This window comes from Eptesicus fuscus, chromosome 3 (genome assembly GCF_027574615.1).
Source record: "Eptesicus fuscus isolate TK198812 chromosome 3, DD_ASM_mEF_20220401, whole genome shotgun sequence".
NCBI classification, from domain to species: Eukaryota; Metazoa; Chordata; class Mammalia; order Chiroptera; family Vespertilionidae; genus Eptesicus; species Eptesicus fuscus.
In genome coordinates, this window is record NC_072475.1 from 1,185,684 (window position 1) to 1,204,593 (window position 18,910).

At 64.1% G+C, this 18,910-nt stretch overlaps 1 protein-coding gene and 1 long non-coding RNA gene across 3 annotated transcripts in view; one reads left to right on the forward strand and one right to left on the reverse strand.

The window, feature by feature from the left end:
• Positions 1-18,910, forward strand: part of HUNK (hormonally up-regulated Neu-associated kinase) — a 36,163-nt gene that overhangs the window by 15,447 nt on the left and 1,806 nt on the right. The window contains exons 2-10 of the mRNA XM_054710595.1: positions 86-378; positions 4,322-4,377; positions 7,341-7,476; positions 8,000-8,127; positions 10,189-10,321; positions 11,316-11,478; positions 12,565-12,648; positions 17,312-17,359; positions 18,462-18,639. Of these exons, the coding sequence (XP_054566570.1) occupies positions 86-378; positions 4,322-4,377; positions 7,341-7,476; positions 8,000-8,127; positions 10,189-10,321; positions 11,316-11,478; positions 12,565-12,648; positions 17,312-17,359; positions 18,462-18,639 (1,219 nt within the window). The remainder of the gene's footprint in view (positions 1-85; positions 379-4,321; positions 4,378-7,340; positions 7,477-7,999; positions 8,128-10,188; positions 10,322-11,315; positions 11,479-12,564; positions 12,649-17,311; positions 17,360-18,461; positions 18,640-18,910) is intronic.
• LOC129147660 (uncharacterized) lies at positions 4,988-7,846 on the reverse strand. 2 transcript variants are annotated; one of them, XR_008554940.1, is made up of 3 exons: positions 7,772-7,846; positions 7,093-7,624; positions 4,988-5,135 (listed from the first exon to the last, which is right to left on the reverse strand). It is a non-coding gene; the product is annotated as an uncharacterized LOC129147660 (long non-coding RNA). The 2 variants fall into 2 exon arrangements; XR_008554939.1 differs by having other exon boundaries at positions 7,754-7,824.

The following is an 18,910-nucleotide window of genomic DNA, read 5'->3' on the forward strand; positions in this document are numbered from 1 at the left end:
GCCGTGCTCTCTGGGTGCCCGTGAACGGTCAGGCGTGACCTTTGCCCGCGGGGCCTGACAGAGCTGTGTTCTCGTGTCCCCCCAGGTGGCCATCAAGGTCATCGACAAGAAGAGAGCGCGGAAGGACACCTACGTCACCAAGAACCTGCGGCGGGAGGGGCAGATCCAGCAGATGATCCGCCACCCCAACATCACGCAGCTGCTCGACATCCTGGAGACGGAGAACAGCTACTACCTGGTCATGGAGCTGTGCCCCGGCGGCAACCTCATGCACCGCATCTACGAGAAGAAGCGGCTGGAGGAGGCGGAGGCGCGCAGGTACATCCGGCAGCTCGTCTCGGCCGTGGAGCACCTGCACCGGGCCGGCGTGGTGCACAGGTGAGGCGGCGCGGCGGCCGGGCCGCGTCCTCGCCGCGAGGCTCGAGACCCGTCTGCATCTGTTCCAGGGGGTGGTTCTGTGAGCCGGGTCTGAAGGCAGAGGGCCTGGGTGTGCATCCCGGCGCGGCCCGTTAGGAGTTGTGGGGCCCGGGTTACGGGGCGTAACCACTCTGACCTCGGCCTCTTCTCTGAAACGGGAGCAGCGATGGTGCTCGGCGCGCGGTGGGTGTCGGGTAATGTGTGGACGGCGATGGGTTAATGTGTGCAGAAGGCGTGGGACATAGTAATCGACGTGGAAGCGCTGGTTGCTGGTCTTGTTATTTGCAAAATACTGAGACGCGCTGCTCGGGGCCGAGGAGGCCTCGGGGTTAAGGCGGCCGGAGGCTGCTGTCCAGCGTGCAGGCCGGGCTGGCGCTGCGTTCGCTTTGTGTGGTGGCTGCTCAGCAGCTGTTTTCTTCAGTTAAATCAGATCTCCGTTGGAATTGGGAACTTGCTCCCGAAAGCGAGGGGTGCTCCCTGTCCCAGCCAGCCTCGCAAGCAATGATGATGAAAACCAGACGTTAAGAACACGCTGTTTTGCCCTGGCTGGTGTGGCTCAGTGGGTAGAGCGTCGGCCTGTGGGCTGAAGGGTCCCGGGTTCGATTCCGGTCAAGGGCATGTACCTTGGTTGCGGGCACGTCCCCAGTGGGGGGTGTGCAGGAGGCAGCTGATCGATGTTTCTCTGTCATTGATGTTTCTAACTCTCTATCCCTCTCCTTCCTCTCTGTAAAAAATCAATAAAATATATTTTTAAAAAAATAACCTCAAGTGAGGGTTAAAGGGCTTTAAAAAATCTTTATTGTTGAAAATATGACATCTGTCCCTTCCCCCTCCCCCCATTGACCCCTTCTAACCTGCCCCCCCGACCCCAGGCCCTCACCACCCCATTGTCTGTGTCCATGGGTCATGCGTGTGCGTACAAGTTCATGGGTTGATCTCTCCCCCCTGCCCTCCCCGCCTCCCATGGGGCGATGCTGTGCTCGTATGTCGTGCTCAGCATCACCCAGGGGCCCCTTCCGAGAGAGGACCCCCGTGCCCGGCATGGTCTCCCCAGGACTGTTTCAATGTCGTTGCAAGGCCAAGCTTTAGAACCGTGCCCATCCTACACAGAAAGGGGAAAGGCCCCGCCCCGCCCCCCCCCCCCCCCCCCGGACCAGCTGGACACTGGGCCCCGGGCTCCCACGCCGGCGTTCACTTGGGCGGGGGGCCGTGCGGTCTCACTTCCCCGTGTCAGGGTTGCCTGAGATCCTCTGGGTTTTAAACCTAACGAGGTCCCCCCCCCCATTTCTCAGCCGTGCTCCCCAGCGGGGCCGGCGTCTGCTGGTTTGCTTCTTGTACACAGAGCTCGACTCGGAACACCCATCATGTGTTGGTGCCGCTAATCTGAGAATTACTCATCTGTTCATTCGCGCTAACGAAGGCCAATCAGGCTGCGCGGACGGAACGGAACCGGGCCCCACAGCACTGCGCCCCGGGCGGAGGGGACGGCCCAGCCGGGAGGGGCCCCGGATCAAAGGGGCGGCAGGCTGAGCCGGCCGTGTCAGAGCGACCTCATTCATTCACCCGCGTGGGAAGGCAGGGCCGTGCCGGGAGGAAGCGGGGGGCCTTGTTCTGGGGCCTGAGGAGCAGCCGCACAGCCTGTACCGTCCCGTCCGAACAGGTTCCTTTGGCTTGTGGGTTTCTTGGCGGGATGGCGGGCGGGCGGGCAGGAGGGAGTGGAGGTCAGGGCTTCTCTCTGGAGGCGCTGGGCACAGAGACCGAAGGTTTTGTGTGTAACTGGGTTTTTATTTTTTACATTTTTATTGATCTCAGAGAGGAAGGGAGTGGGAGAGAGAGAAACATCAGTGATGAGAGAGAATCACGGACTGGCTGCCTCCTGCACGCCCCACACTGGGGATCGAGCCCAGCAACCCAGGCATGTGCCCTGACCGGGAATCGAACCGTGACCTCCTGGTTCATAGGTCGACGCTCAACCCCTGAGCCACGCCGGCCGGGCTGACTGGGTTTTTAAAATGGGATGGGATGTGAGACCTGACCCAGCTCTGCTCACAGCTCTGTGGGTCGGGGTGCACGGTGGTCAGTGTGTTGACCCTGGGCCGGACTGGCTGCGCCCACACTACAGCTTGCCACTCTAAAGCTGCACCGGGCAGCCTGGCTGGCGTGGCTCCGTGGTAGAGCGTCGACCTATGAACCAGGAGGTCACGGTACGATTCAAGGTCGGGGCATACGCCCGGGTTGCGGGCTCCATCCCCAGTGTGGGGCGTGCAGGAGGCAGCCGGTCAGTGATTCTCTCTCATCACTGATGCTTCTCGCTCTCGCCCTCTCCCTTCCTCTCTGAAATCAATAAAAATCTATTTTTAAATCTATTTTAAAAATCAATAAAAATGGAGCCCGTTTCCTAGTCGGGAGGACAGTGTTCTCCCCCTTTCAGGGCAGTTGGGGGGTGGGGCGTCCTCTCTGGGGAGGGGAGGGGAGGGGAGGGGAGGGGAGGCGCACGGTGGGCCGAGGCCACGCGCTCCCCTTCCTGCCGTCAGGAGCCAGGGCGGTCATTGCCGGCCTCTAGGAGCCCTGACGGACAGCCGGAGGGTAACGGGCTCGCTCTGCGCCCCCAGGAGCGGGCGGGTTACGCAGTGGGCGGGCGGAGTGACTGCCAAAGGGTTTCATCTTCCTCCTCTGATGCCTCTCCCCCCCCCTTATCCCCCCCATATTCCCCGCTCTGCGCGCTCTGTGGCCCGCCTCCCGCTGACAGCTCCCGCTCACGTGGTCCAAGCCGCCCGCCCGCCCGCCCGCCCGGGTCTCCCGGGGGCTGTACCCTGTCGGCCGCGGAGTCTGGGCCTCACGTCTCACGCGCTTCCCCAGCGTTTGTTCCGAACACGGGCCTCCTGTCGCGCCTTCGGGGTCCCAGGCTGCCGGGAAAGAGGGTTAATTTGTGGACGAGCCGGGCCGCCCCGACGGGAACGTGCTGCTTGGGAGCCAGGCTTCCCGCGATGGCAGCCTGGGCTGCGCTGGCTCGTGTGTGTGTGTGTGTGTGTGTGTGTGTGTGTGTGTGTGTGTGTGTGCGCGCGCGTGTTCATGTGTGTGAGGGTGTGCGTGCGCGTGTGTGAGGATGTGCATGTGTGTGAGGGTGTGTGTGTGAGCGTGAGCACCGGATATGCCTGAATAGAAGGTCGGGGCTGTAATGTGCCTTCGGAAAAGAGGACGAGCCCCGAGAGCTGGGAAGTGTCTGTGTGGACGGCACGGCGTCAGTGACCTCATCTTCAACAGCCAAGGGGGAGCCAGAGACACGCTAACCCTGACGCGCTGTCACCTGCCGCTTGGACTCCACACACGGACGTCAAATGTTATCTGTGTTCAGTTTTAAAAAACGTTCCAGTTGATTTTAGAGGGAGAGGAAAGGGGAGGGGGAGAGCTAGAAACATCCGTGATGAGAGAATCATGGACCTCCTGCCTGGGCGCGGCCCCACACGGGATGGAGCCCGCAACCCGGGCCTGTGCCCTGACGGGACTCGAACCCGGACCTCCTGGTTCTGGGCTGACGCTCAGCCCCGGAGCACGCGGCCGGGCTGTGTTCGGTTCTTTTAAAGCTGCTCCCCCGAGTCTGTTGTTCTCTCCGGCGGTGCTGCCCACCGGCTCGCCGCGCGGCCACGGTGCAGCCCGACCGCTCAGGCCGCGCTCTCTCCGAACCCGGTTCGGGTTCACTCCCAGGGTCAGCGTCCGTCCCCCTTCTTCCGGAATCTTCTGGGACGTGCTGCGCCCCGGGCGCCTCGCCCTCTCCGCGGTCCCCCGGCTGTTGGGGGTGCGGCAGTGACCTCCGAGGGACGCCGTGGGCGTGCCCGTGGCTCAGCCCCGTGCCCGCAGGAGCGGCTTCCGTCACGGCTGAGCGCCGTTGCTTCTGTCGTTTCAGAGACTTGAAGATAGAGAACCTGCTGCTCGACGAAGACAACAACATCAAGCTGATCGGTACGGCTCTGGTTTCTGAGTGAGGTCACCCTTCGAGTGTTTGCTGCCCGTGGCCGCCGGTTTATTCCCGGGTTCCTGACGAGAAACGGACTCCGGGTCTGTTCTGGTCCCCAGACAGCCCTACATCGCCGCCCCTGCCTCCACCTGCGAAGCACGGCTTTGACCGGAAGAGGAGTTTTAAAATAATCTGTGTGTATAAAAGCCTACGCAGCTGTTAGGACAGTCAATGGACGGCCGGTCGACCGGTCACTGTGACGCACACTGACCACCAGGGGGCAGACGCTCAACGCAGGAGCTGCCCCCTGGTGGTCGGTGCACTCCCACAGCCAACCTCCTGCGGCCGGTGGCCAGCAAACCTCCCACAGCCCCTCCCCCCGGCCAGCCGGCCCCTGATCGGCCAAGATTGGGACCAGGCGAGATGGCCCCGAACGGCCCCAATTGCCGGCCAGGTCGAAGGACCCCCCCCCCCCCCCCCGCCCCGCCCCGTGCATGACTTCATGGACCAGCCTCTGGTTTAAACATAACTAGGGAGGCAGCGTGCTGTGGAGTGGCCGTAAACGAACGCCACAGCCCCAAGTTTCAGCTTCGGCTCGAGCTCAGGTGGATCGGACTTTGTGGTTATTTTATTCGGATTAACCGCGAGCCTTCGTAACGGGAGGGGGTGTCTGGTTGGGAGGTGCTGCCGTGGCGTAGCCATGCCTGGCTCCCCTCGTCGGTGAACGCCGGCACCGGGAACCGGGGAACGCAGTCTCCCTTCTCTGTTTTTGGGGAAAAAATAAATATATTTTTATTGGTTTCAGAGAGAAAGGGAGAGAGAGAAACATCCATGAGGAGAGAGAATCATGGAGCAGCTGCCTCCTGCCCGCCCCCTGCTGGGGATGGAGCCCACACCCAGGCCTGTGCCCTGACCGGGAATCGAACCCTGACCTCCTGGTTCTAGGTCAACGCTCAACCGCTGAGCCACGCCCTCGTCTGGCCAGGATGCTCAGGCTGGTTTTCAAACGGGAAGCATTTCCGTGTGGAGCTGAGGGTGACTTTTCTTATAAAAAAGTCCCTCCCCTGTCCACCCCTCAGTGCCCTGCAGGGCGGGGCCGGGGCGGCCTGGGCCCTGCGAGCAGGTCTCCTCCCGCTTCCGAGACTGCTCCTGGGGGCCTGGGCCAGGTGAGGGGGCCTGGGCCAGGTGAGGGGGGCCTGGGCCTGGTGAGGGGGCCTGGGCCAGGTGAGGGGGGCCTGGGCCAGGTGAGGGGGCCTGGGCCAGGTGAGGGGGCCTGGGCCCGGTGTGGGGGGCCTGGGCCCGGTGAGGGGGGCCTGGGCCAGGTGAGGGGGGCCTGGGCCAGGTGAGGGGGTCTGGGCCAGGTGAGGGGGTCTGGGCCGGGTGAGGGGGCCTGGGCCGGGTGAGGGGGCCTGGGCCAGGTGAGGGGGGCCGGGGCCAGGTGAGGGGGGCCTGGGCCAGGTGAGGGGGCCTGGGCCAGGTGAGGGGGCCCTGGGCCTGGTGAGGGGGCCTGGGCCGGGTGAGGGGGGACTGGGCCAGGTGAGGGGGCCTGGGCCAGGTGAGGGGGCCTGGGCCCGGTGAGGGGGGTCTGGGCCAGGTGAGGGGGGCCTGGGCCAGGTGAGGGGGCCGGGGCCAGGTGAGGGGGCCTGGGCCAGGTGAGGGGGGCCTGGGCCAGGTGAGGGGGTCTGGGCCAGGTGAGGGGGTCTGGGCCGGGTGAGGGGGCCTGGGCCGGGTGAGGGGGCCTGGGCCGGGTGAGGGGGGCCGGGGCCAGGTGAGGGGGGCCTGGGCCAGGTGAGGGGGCCTGGGCCAGGTGAGGGGGGCCTGGGCCAGGTGAGGGGGCCTGGGCCAGGTGAGGGGGGCCTGGGCCCGGTGAGGGGGGCCTGGGCCAGGTGAGGGGGCCTGGGCCCGGTGAGGGGGGCCTGGGCCAGGTGAGGGGGGCCTGGGCCAGGTGAGGGGGTCTGGGCCAGGTGAGGGGGTCTGGGCCGGGTGAGGGGGCCTGGGCCGGGTGAGGGGGCCTGGGCCAGGTGAGGGGGGCCTGGGCCAGGTGAGGGGGGCCGGGGCCAGGTGAGGGGGGCCTGGGCCAGGTGAGGGGGGCCTGGGCCAGGTGAGGGGGCCTGGGCCAGGTGAGGGGGTCTGGGCCGGGTGAGGGGGCTTGGGCCGGGTGAGGGGGCCTGGGCCGGGTGAGGGGGGCCGGGGCCAGGTGAGGGGGGCCGGGGCCAGGTGAGGGGGGCCTGGGCCAGGTGAGGGGGGTCTGGGCCAGGTGAGGGGGGCCTGGGCCAGGTGAGGGGGCCTGGGCCGGGTGAGGGGGCCTGGGCCAGGTGAGGGGGCCTGGGCCAGGTGAGGGGGGCCGGGGCCAGGTGAGGGGGGCCTGGGCCGGGTGAGGGGGGCCGGGGCCAGGTGAGGGGGGCCGGGGCCAGGTGAGGGGGGCCTGGGCCAGGTGAGGGGGGGCCGGGGCCAGGTGAGGGGGGCCTGGGCCAGGTGAGGGGGTCTGGGCCGGGTGAGGGGGCCTGGGCCAGGTGAGGGGGTCTGGGCCGGGTGAGGGGGCCTGGGCCGGGTGAGGGGGCCTGCGGGTGCTGGCGGGGCCTGGGCCAGGTGAGGGGGGCCGGGGCCAGGTGAGGGGGGCCTGGGCCAGGTGAGGGGGCCTGCGGGTGCTGGCGGGGCCCGGGCAGGAAGGGGCCAGGTGAGGGGGTGGCTGAAGGAGGAGGTAACCTCCGAACACACACCTCTCGGAGGGCCGGCCGGTCCCCGTGGGGTTCGGGCTCTTCACCCCCGCCCTGAGCTGGAGACTTTCGGAACCTGGTGGAGTGTCCGGGCTCTGCCCAGACGGGGTTGGAAAATCCCTTCCGTCACAGCCTCCCCCGCGGACGGCCGGAGGGCTCCGTGGTCGCGTGTGGTAACGTCACGGACTCGTCCGTGGGCCGCCTCCCGAGTTTCCCACCGCGTCCGATAGCCGTCTGTCCGCCCTTTGCAGACTTCGGACTGAGCAACTGTGCGGGGATCCTGGGCCACTCGGACCCGTTCAGCACGCAGTGCGGCAGCCCCGCCTACGCCGCGCCCGAGCTGCTCGCCAGGAAGAAGTACGGCCCCAAAATCGACGTCTGGTCCATGTGAGTCCCCAGCTCGGGAGCGAGCGCCCTCCTGGGTCTCGTCTGCGCGGCCCCTCCCTTCGGAATCGACGCCTGAGTGTGTGAGGAGAGCGTTTGGAGTAGAGGCTCTGGGACAGACGTCCAATGGTTCTTTTTATAAAATATACTTCTATTGATGTCAGAGAGGAAGGGAGAGGGAGAGAGAGAAACATCAATGATGTGAGAGAGTCATGGATCGGCTGCCTCCTGCAGGCCCCACGCTGGGGATGGAGCCCGCACCCTGGGCCTGGGCCCTGACCGGGAATCGAACCCTGACCTCCTGGTTCCTAGGTCGACGCTCAACCCCTGAGCCCCGCGGGCGGGCTTTAGGGCAGCTCTCAGAGGTGCAGACGCCTCTGCGGTCATCCAGTGCCGGGCCCACAGCTGCTCTGTGTGATGCTGAGGTTCTAGAAGGTTCTGGAAAGGGTCAGAACAGGCAGGCTGCCCAGCCCTGCCCTCCCCGTCCTGCTCTCGAGGCTCACTCTGCTCTCGCGCTCTCTCTCAGAGGCGTGAACATGTACGCCATGCTGACCGGGACCCTGCCCTTCACCGTGGAGCCCTTCAGCCTGCGGGCTCTGTACCAGAAGATGGTGGACAAGGAGATGAACCCGCTCCCCACCCAGCTCTCCACAGGTAACGCCCCGCTGCCCACCGCGGGGCCTCAGACGGGGGCCCCGGCCGCGGGGCCTCAGACGGGGGTGAGGTCTCCCCCAGAGCGGAGACTGGTCTCCAGTGCCTGGGTCTCCCAGCTCTGGAAGGCCACGCGGCCACCTCTCCTGCTCCCTCGCCTTCCCGTTAGAATTCCGGCCCCATCCCTCCGGCCCCTCCACCCGCAGAAAAGGCTCCTGGAGCCTCCTGCCGGCGCCATTGCTTTAAAGCCCACCCGCTCAGTGTCGCCTGAGAAGCATTTGTAATCGCGCCCTGCTGTGTCCATCCGTCCTCCGCCCGGTCCCCGTGAGGGAGTGCGGGTTTGAGGGGGGCCTGTGGTTGGTTTTGCTCTGAGGTCTGAGGGACAAAGGCTGTGAGACACGGGTTCCGGCCGGGGAGACGCACCGTCGGGTGTGGGCGGTACTCCCCCACGTCGGCGGTTCCGGTCCAGCAAACAGGTCGTCCCGGGGTCTGGTTTCAGATCCGGTAAGTGATACGGTGCAGTCTTTGTTCGGGTCACAGTTCAAGTTCCCGGCCTCAGGTTGGTGTTGACGAGCATGGGATTGGCTCCTTGGAATAAGCTCAGCTTTTTTAGTCACAGGAGGTGAGGCGTGCGACTGAAATAAACAACTATTCCGTTTCAACTTGTGAAAAATCAATCGTTAAAAGATAGCATTTCTTTTTTTTTTTTTTTTTTTCACAGAGAGAAAGAGAGAGGGATAGAGAGTTAGAAACATCGATGAGAGAGAAACATCGATCAGCTGCCTCCTGCACACCTCCTACTGGGGATGTGCCCGCAGCCAAGGTACATGCCCTTGACCGGAATCGAACCTGGGACCTTTCAGTCCGCAGGCCGACGCTCTATCCACTGAGCCACACCGGCCAGGGCAAGATAGCATTTCTTTTACGGCTGTTCTGTATGTTGCCCTTGAGCGTATAAGCATCCATGAAGCTGACCCTGAATTTGTTTGCAAAATGGAATCCCCGCGGAAAAGCGCGCTGGTCTGAAGTGACCTGGTTTGTCCACACTCGCACCTCCGCCGGGGAGATGGGGGGGTGGGCGGGGGGCGCGGAGGCGTCACCTATGCGGGAGGGAGGTCGTGCTCGGGGGAGATGGGTGCAGCTCGGAGTTAGCAAATGCTGACAGATCCTTACGTGTAGGTTTAGAGCTTTCAGAAACGCTGGGGTGCCGCCACGCACAGTAGGTGCAGCCTCCATTCCCCCCGGGCTTCTGGTCCCTCAGTTCCTCCGCGAGGCGTGTCCTGCGCCAGCGCTGGGCGAGGAACGTGCCAGGCGCCAGGACAGCAGGAGACGGGACGGACTCCTCCCCTGCACAGAGCTCACCTGCAGCGGGGAGGCAAACACACCTAAACGGACAGGCGGGAGGTCGGTGGTGCGAGAAAATCAGGCACGTCGGGATACGGAGCTCGACAGTGAAGATGGTTACTTGTTTTTAAAATAGTTTATTCACGACCTGGGACACGAACCAGGACGTGAAACAAGTCGCTTCGAGTTCACCCAGCGCTTTGCAGAGCTGGCGTCGCCTTGGCCGGTGGACTCATGCCACGTGGGCCTGGGGTCCTGGGCCTGAGTGCTGCCCGGCTCAGTGCGGGGGCCACGGGGCGGCCGTGGGGAGTCGGGGGCCTCGGGGCGGCCGTGGAGAAGGCTTTGGAAGAAAGGACCGGGAAGAACACGCCTCCCTGGCTTCCCGAGCCTCCGCTGTCACGCGGGGCGGCCACGTTGGAGGGTCTGGTTCCGGGCCCTGACCCCTGCTCCTCCAAGAACTGCTCGGGGACCTGCCGTGAGCGGAGCATGTCCTCGGTGCTCTCCCCTCCCTTCGAGTGGGGACCTGGGACATCGCTGAGCTCGCTCAGAGGGTGGCACAGGGGCACCAGGCAGTCCTAGATGCCGTGAACTTGTGGCCCCGGAGAGCCAGGGGTGGCTCAGGGCTGCGGTGGCTGGTGGGGGGGTGGCGGGCCCCTGCCTGAGTCTCCGTGGCGTCTGCCTCCTCCTGTAACCGGGTGTCTGGGCCGAATGCCTCCACAGGAGCCGTCAGCTTCCTGCGCTCGCTGCTGGAGCCCGACCCCGTGAAGAGGCCCAACATCCAGCAAGCGCTGGCCAACCGCTGGCTGCACGAGAGCCACACGGGTCGGGTGCCCTGTGTCACCTACCCCAACAGGTAAGCCCCGCCAATCACCTGCCCAGCAGGTAGGGCCGCCCATCACCTCCCCAACAGGTAAGCCCCGCCCATCACCTCCCCAGCAGGTAGGCCCCACCCATCACCTGCCCAGCAGGTAGGCCCCGCCCATCACCTCCCCAGCAGGTAGGCCCCGCCCATCACCTCCCCAGCAGGTAGGGCCGCCCATCACCTCCCCAGCAGGTAGGCCCGCCCATCACCTCCCAACAGGTAGGCCCGCCCATCACCTCCCCAGCAGGTAGGCCCCGCCCATCACCTCCCCAGCAGGTAGGCCCCGCCCATCACCTCCCCAGCAGGTAGGGCCGCCCATCACCTCCCCAACAGGTAGGCCCCGCCCATCACCTCCCCAGCAGGTAGGCCCCGCCCATCACCTCCCCAGCAGGTAGGCCCCGCCCATCACCTCCCCAGCAGGTAGGCCCCGCCCATCACCTCCCCAGCAGGTAGGCCCCGCCCATCACCTCCCCAGCAGGTAGGCCCCGCCCATCACCTCCCCAGCAGGTAGGGCCGCCCATCACCTCCCCAACAGGTAGGCCCCGCCCATCACCTCCCCAGCAGGTAGGCCCCGCCCATCACCTCCCCAGCAGGTAGGCCCCGCCCATCACCTCCCCAGCAGGTAGGCCCCGCCCATCACCTCCCCAGCAGGTAGGCCCCGCCCATCACCTCCCCAGCAGGTAGGCCCCGCCCATCACCTCCCCAGCAGGTAGGGCCGCCCATCACCTCCCCAGCAGGTAGGCCCCGCCCATCACCTCCCCAGCAGGTAGGCCCCGCCCATCACCTCCCCAGCAGGTAGGGCCGCCCATCACCTCCCCAGCATGGCGCATGGGCCTTCAGGGTATACCGTTCACCATCCCCTCCACCCCTGTCTGTGGCCTTTTCCCGAATGGGAAGTCGGGGAATGACCGCTGGGTTGTCCTCCCGTCTGGGCGCCCCTCCGGCCCGGGGTGGGGGCGGGGAGCTGACGCGGCCCGTCCCGCAGGATCTCGCTGGCCGACCTGAGCCCCAGCGTCGTGCTGCACATGACCCAGACGCTGGGCTACAAGAACAGCGACGTGGTCAACACGGTGCTGGCCAACCGCGCCTGCCACATCCTCGCCGTCTACGTCCTCCTCAACAAGAAGCTCGAGCGCCACGTGTCGGGGGTGAGTGCCCTCCTGTCCGTGTGGGGCGAGTGCCCTCCGTCCGTGTGGGGCGAGTGCCCTCCCGTCCGTGTGGGGCGAGTGCCCTCCTGTCCGTGTGGGGTGAGTGCCCCCCGTCCGTGTGGGGCGAGTGCCCTCCCGTCCGTGTGGGGCGAGTGCCCTCCCGTCCGTGTGGGGCGAGTGCCCTCCCGTCCGTGTGGGGCGAGTGGCCTCCCGTCCGTGTGGGGCGAGTGCCCTCGTGTCCGTGTGGGGCGAGTGCCCTCCCGTCCGTGTGGGGCGAGTGCCCTCCTGTCCGTGTGGGGCGAGTGGCCTCGCGTGTGCGTGTCCCTCCGTGGACAAGGCGCTGTGACGATGGCCTCCCCACAGCTGACTCGGGGTCTACGCTGCTCCTTTACCCTGAGGTGAGGCTGACTGCCCCGAGCGGGGGATACAACAGTAGCAAAGCACCCGGCCGGTGTGGCTCAGTGGGTAGAGCGTCGGCCCGAAGACTGAAGGGTCCCGGGTTCGATTCTGGTCAAGGGCAGGTACCTCGGTTGCAGGCTCCATCCCTGGCCCTGGTTGGCGCCCCTGCGGGGAGCAGCTAATCAGTGTGTCCCACATCGAAGTTTCTCTCTCTGTCCCTCCCTCCCTTCCACTCTAAAGAAATCCACGGAGAAGTGTCCTCGGGTGAGGATTAGCAAAGACAGAAAAGAGAGAGAGAGACTGACCTTCGTTGGGGTGGGGCAGGGGCGAGGGCTGCGTGTGGGGAGGCGGATAACGCCCCCGGCAGCCTGTGCAGCAGCTCAGGGCGAGTGACCCCCAGCCCAGGGCCTGGGGCTCTGCCGGCACATCTCAGGGGAACTCCACCGCTCAGCCAGGGCGCAGGCCAGCGAGGAGCGGGGACCTGCCTGGGACCGGCGCTTCCCGGCCGAGCCGGTGGCAGGAGCCGGGCCCGACGGGGCCGGACGTCCTGCTGGGCGTCCTGGGATGGGCTTCTGCAGGTGCCGGCTCCCGACTCCGCTCTCGGCCCGGCACGGGTTCGAACATGAATGACGGCTTCACGGACGCGGCGTCTCCGTGAGGTCAGCGCCGTTTCCCTTCTCTTGGTAGAAATCCGACGTGCCCGACGGCGTCTGCTCCAAGGCCCCGCTCTGCCCGGGGGACAGGTGCCGGCCCGGCAGGGAGCCCTGTGAGGTGAGTGGCCTTTCCCTGGGGGCCAGCGGGGGGGCGGGGGGGCAAAGTTTCCGCAGGACCGAGCCCCTTCTCAGCTGTGACCAAGCATCGGACGCCAGGCACTTAGGGTGCCGGCCACACCCCCGCCCACCCGTCCCGTCCACTCTGGGGACTGGGGCTGCTGGGGTGCAGTCGGGATTTCGGCACCAGCAGGTCCAGGATGGAGATGAGCTTTTGGGAGGCGGGTGTGGGGGCGGCGGCTGAGCGGGCAAGGGGCGGGGGGGGCGGGGGCGGTCAGACTCCCTGAGCTCCAGCCCTCTGGGCCTCCTAAACCTCCTCTTGCCCAAGGAAGGTGTGAATCTCGCCGGCCCCAAACCAACCCCAAGTCGCTTCTCTGTCTCCTCATGGCAGCGCCCTCAGCCCAGGGCAGAAACCTGTGCTCTCATTCCTCCCCTCGCCTCGGGGCCAGTCCGTCACCAGGTTCTGCCAACTTGACTCCTAAAACTCTCCAACCCCTCTCCTGTCCCCATCCCACCCCCCGTGGGGCCCGCCCCATCACCTCCACCCTGGGCCCTGCCCCAGCCTCCGCTCTGGTCTGCCCCTATGGACCGTGCCCCTTCCCTGCTGAGCCCTCTGCCGGCTGTCTTAACCCGGAGACAGAAGACGGACACCCGGCCTCAGTCCCGCGTCTGTCCTAGGAGACAAGGGGCTGAATGAAGTGAGAGACCTTCCCTCCTGGCCCAGTGCAGCCCTCGGAGCCGGGGTTCCGCCCAGCAGGGCCAGGAGGGGCCACGGGTGGTGGCCGAGGTCTCGGGGCGGCGGGCTGGCTGGGGGTGGCCGGGCGTGTCTGCACTGAGCCCGCAGCCCTCCGTGTTCTCAGTCCCGCGCCTGTTCTAGGAGACAAGGGGCTGAATGCAGTGAGAGACCTTCCCTCTCGGGGTTTCAGGGCGGGACGTCTCCGCATCCTCTCCCGTGAAAGGCGAGGTTGTGTCTGTAACAATGAGAGACGTCTCCTCTGGAGCACCTGGGGCGGGGGGGGGGGGGGGGGGTTCCGGGCAGGAGAGATTTGAGACCCTTTCCTTGTGCAAGACGAGGTTTCCTAGGCCATTGGCCACGGAGGACGAGCTCAGGGGAGTCCGCCCCCCCCCCCCCCCCACCGGTGCCCGCTCAGCCCCAGCCCCACACCCAGGGACTCCTCTTCCTGAAAAGGGGGCCGTTGAGGACCCGCGGGGTCGGGGTGGGGCAGTCACCACTTCTGAACTGGCTGACGGAAGCCACACGGAGCCGGAAGCCACTTGTGTGAAAGCTTTTGTAACTCGTGCGGGTTTGTGGGACGACGTCACCCAGAGCCAGGAGGGCTTCTCGCAGTGTCAGTCGTATCACAGCGGGAGGACGGGCCGAGCGGCCGGACAGGGCACCGCCTTCCGGGGCTTGGCCAGCGGCGAGGACTCGGGCTGCCGGCTGCCGGCTGCCGGCCCGAGACGATGCTCCGAGGCCGAGGGACCGTCTGCCCGGCCCCCCCTCTGCCGGCCGCTGCACCCTTGGCTCCTGGGCCTGGAGCAGTGTCACGTGGTCTCCTCCCCGTCCTTACCCAGCAGCCTCCCTGCCTTGTTCTGTGTCTGTTTCCCTTTTTTTTTTTTTTTTTAATTTAATGAATCTTTATTGTTCAGATTACAATTGTTTCTCCTTTTTCCCCCCATATCTCCCCACCCCCCAGTTCCCACCCCCCCCTCTGCCCTTACCTCCCCCCCCCCCCCCGCTGTCCTTATCCATAGGTGTATGATTTTTGTCCAGTCTCTTCCCATACTCCCCACACACACCCCTTTCCCCCTGAGAATTATCCATCCACTCCCATTCTATGCCTCTGATTCTATTAAGTTCACCAGTTTATTCTGTTCCTCAGATTTTTAATTCACTTGACTTTTAGATTCACTTGTTGATAGATATATATTTGTTGTTCATAATTTCTATCTTTCTTCTTCTTTTTCCTCTTTTTAAAGAATACCTTCAGCATTTCATATAATACTGGTTTGGTGGTGATGAACTCCTTTAGCTTTTTCTTATCTGTGAAGCTCTTTATCTGCCCTTCAATTCTGAATGATAGCTTTGCTGGGTAGAGTAGTCTTGGTTGTAGGTTCCTGCTATTCATCACTTTGAATATTTCTTGCCATTCCCGTCTGGCCTGCATAGTTTCTGTTGAGAAATTAGCTGATAATCATATGGGAGCTCCCTTGTAGGTAACTAACTGTTTTTCTCTTGCTGCTTGTAAGATTCTCTCTTTGTCTTTTGCCCTTGGCATTTTAATTATGATGTGTCTTGGTGTGGTCCTCTTTGGATTCCTCTTGTTTGGGGTTCTGTGCGCTTCCTGGACTTGTAAGTCTATTTCTTTCATCAGGTGGGGGAAGTTTTCGGTCATTATTTCTTCAAATAGGTTTTCAGCATCTTGCTCTCTCTCTTCTTCTGGGACCCCCATAATTCTGATGTTGGTTCGCTTGAAGTTGTCCCAGAGGCTTCTTACACTATCTTCAACTTTCTGAATTCTCTTCTCTTCATGCTTCTCTGGAGGAGTGCCCTTGGCCTCTTTGTATTCCAAATCTTTGAGTTGATTCTTGCAATCCTCTAGTCTGCTGTTGGGTCTCTGTATAATATTTTTTATCTCAGTCAGTGTATGTTTAATTTCTAGTTGGTCCTTTTTCATATCCTCGAGGGTCTCATTGAATTTATCGGCCTTTTCCATGAAATTCTTGAAAAACCTTATAACTGTGGTTTTGAACTCTATGTCCAGTCGCTTGTTCTCCTCCATTTCTTTCGTTTGGGATCTGTTTCCTTGCCTCCTCATTTTCTCTGCTTCCCTGAGTTGGTAGGGTAGCTTTGTGTACTAGGTGTCCCATTGGTTCAACGGGTCAGCCTCCCAGTTACTTGAGGTGGACACTCTTGGTGTACCCTTGTGTACTGTGTGTTCCCCAGCAGGAGCTACAGCAAGGGCTAGTTTTCTCCTCCTTTGCTTGGGCGGTTTTGGAGCAGTCTGACTGGAGCTGCAGTTAATTTGGTTGAGCTGCCACAGAACAGGCCATTTATATGCAAAAGCCGCTGTGTGGAGCCTGGGCGGGTTTGTAGAATGTGCAGGGCGGGGCCTCAGGGCTGGGCGGGGTCTCAGGGCGTCACTAGGCTGGGGCGTGGCCAACGGCGATGGCTGCCGTCAGCCGTCTCTGCCTTTCCTGTTTCCAAGTCCCTGCGCCCCGCGTTCCAGCGCAGTAAACAATGATTGCTGGGCGCACCTCTGCAAAAAAGTCACTCTCACTTTCCGACCCGATGGCCGAGAGTCCAGCTTCTCCCCGTAGGTGCCTGGGTCCCCCGAGTGTCCCCAGAAACTGGATTTCAGAGTGATCGGGAGCTTGTCTCCCTTTGGGTTGAAGAAAAGCCACGCACCCAGTCGCCCGCCGCCAGCCCGATTCGCGCACCTCCGTACCTCAGCTTTTCAGCGTTTGTGTTCCTTTCTCTCCTTAGTTGTAAATCTACCACTCAGCCAGATTTCCCGTGGTTCTGGGTGGTAGATGTTTTGTCTTTTAGTTGTATTTTTGAAATTGTTGTGTGAGGCAGCAGATTAGTTGTTTAACTATGCCGCCATCTTGGTTCCTCCTGTTTCCCTTTTTTAATATGAATTTTTATGGATTTCAGAGAGGAAGGGAGAGAGAGGAACATCAATGATGAGAGAGAATCATGGATCAGCTGCCTCCCGCACGCCCCCCACTGGGGATGGAGCCCGCAACCCGGGCCTGTGCCCTGACCGGGAATGGAACTGTGACCTCCTGGTTCAGAGGTCGATGCTCAGCCACTGAGCCACACCGGCCGGGCCGAACTTCCCTTTTTATAAGAATACCAGTCACTGCATTAGGGTCCACCGAGTGACCTCATTTTAACTTGATTAACAGGGTAACACCACCCGGCCCCTTTAAAAGGCAAAGGACAGTGGCTGTCACACCCCCCCCTCCACCCCCACCCCCCACCCCCGTCCTCACCCTTCACGGGGGACACGCGGGCTTGCTCTGACCCTGTCTTCACGAGGGTCCCGTTCTGAGGGCTGGGGGTTAGGACTCCAGCCAGGGACGTGGAGTCCCTGTGCCATCCAGCCCTAACGGGACGGAGAGGTAAGGGGCGAAAACAAACGCTCACTGTGGGTCTTATTTCAAAACTCCTGACACTTGGAAGTGGAGTTCCTCGAGCGGCCGTGCTGCGGGCGGTCAGCAGTGGGCGCCGTGGGGCCCGACGCCGGGGTGGGCAGGACGCCCGGGTGCCGCTGGGTGTTGTTGCTGGACCCGGTACCGCCTCCTGGGAGGCCTCGCTGTCTGAGAAAACGCACTGACCTGCTTATGCGTCTCCGGAGACGCCGTGCGCCTCAGACTCGGGAGGAGAGCCGGAAAGTAGGGCACCTGCAGCCCTGCCCGGGGGACCGGGAGTTTGGTTTCTGTGTGGTCACTGGAGTGACTGGCTCCCTAACGGGGGCGGGGGGGGCGGGGTAGAGGGGCAGGGGGTGGGGGTAGAGGGGCAGGGGGTGGGGGTAGAGGGGCAGGGGGTGGGGTAGGGGCAGGGGGCAGGGTAGAGGGGCAGGGGGCGGGGTGGGGTAGCTGCAGGAATAAGCAGCAGGGGCAGCTTTGTGGACGGTTGACGATGCTGCTTCCCACAGGCCTCCCTGGACACGTGGCCACGAGACCTTGAATTCCACGCCGGGCAGGTAAGGACGTGGGGGGTCAGGACGGATCGGCTGGAGCCTCCGGGGAAATAGCAGGAATCGCGTGTGTCTCATTCTGGGCGCCCGGGAAGGTTCAGTCCCACAGCCTTATGGACGCAGGACCCCCCTCCCCCAGGACCCCCCTCCCCCAGGATCCCCCTTCCCCCAGGACCCCCCTCCTCCAGGACCCCCCCCCCCCAGGACTCCTCCGTCTTCCCCTCACCACCTTCCCTGACTGTACAGCCCGTGGTGCAGGGTGACCTCTGCACTGAAGGCTGCTGCTAGCCGTGTCCCTCCTCCGCCAGAACCCTTCCCACCAGCCTCTGCGCGGCGCTGACCAAGCCTGGGTCCCCCTGACACGCGGACTTGCCCTCACAGATGCCCGAGGGCGGGCGGGCGGGCGGGACTCCGCCCCCGGCTCTGGGCTCTGCCAGCACCCCTTTGTCAGTCACCCCTTTGCTCGAGAAACTTCACTTTTAAAAGTGTCGGAAACTCTGAAATAAGACCCACAGTGAACATCTCCGTACTTGACCTCCGTCCCGTTAGGGCTGAAAGGCACAGGGACGCCACGTCCCTGGCTGGAGTCCTAACCCCCAGGCCCTCAAAGGGGTTTCTAGAGACTTGGCAGCAGAGATGGCTCCGCGGTGCCAGTTTAAGGACACAATGACCATGTCCACCGGGTCAGACACTCGCCGGCGCTCAGGGTGCGTGGCCCCCGGCCCCCCTCCGCGCCGTCACCACACGCACGACCTCCCGTCCGGACGCAGTGGCTCCGTCCCTGAGCAAAGCCGCTGCGTGGGCAGAGCCCCGGGGCTCGCTCTCGGTGGGACGGCGGGTCCCAGAGGCCCCTCTGCTTTGCCTTAGTTCGCCCGGATTGTTCTAGAATAATTGACCTCCCGGGTGACCTTGGCCGGCTGGAGACCTCTCAGTGCAGGTGGCCGGGGAGGACGGGAGCCTGAGGTGGCCCAGGGCGGGCGGCGGGGTCCCTGCAGTGGCCCAGGCTCGGTTTGGGGGAGCTGGGTCTCGGATCGCGGATGACCTTCCCACGGGAACCGCGCTCTGGGCCCCGTGTGCGTCTCAGCACGTGTTCGCTCCTGTTTGGCAGGACAGGAAGCCCAAAGAGCAAGAGAGAAAGGGGGACTTCCTTCCCCGGCCGTTCCCCAAGAAGCTGGAGCAGCACCTGCCGGCGCCCAGGCCGCCCCCCGCCGCGCTCGCGACGCAGCTGCAGAGCACCAGGGCGCCGCTGCGGGACCGCAAGGCCCGGCCCGGCCTCCCCGACAGAGGTGGGTGGCGCGCCGCTGCCCACGGCCACTCCACGCACCGGGCTGCCTGGCGCTGTGCCCCTCCCCGTGGCTGTGTGGCCGCCGTGTCCCCTCCCTGTGGCTGTGTGGCCGCCGTGTCCCCTCCCCCGTGGCTGCGTGGCCGCTGTGCCCCTCCCCGTGGCTGCGTGGCCGCTGTGCCCCTCCCCGTGGCTGCGTGGCCGCTGTGTCCCCTCCCCGTGGCTGTGTGGCCGCTGTGCCCCCTCCCCATGGCTGCCTGGCGCTGTGCCCCTCC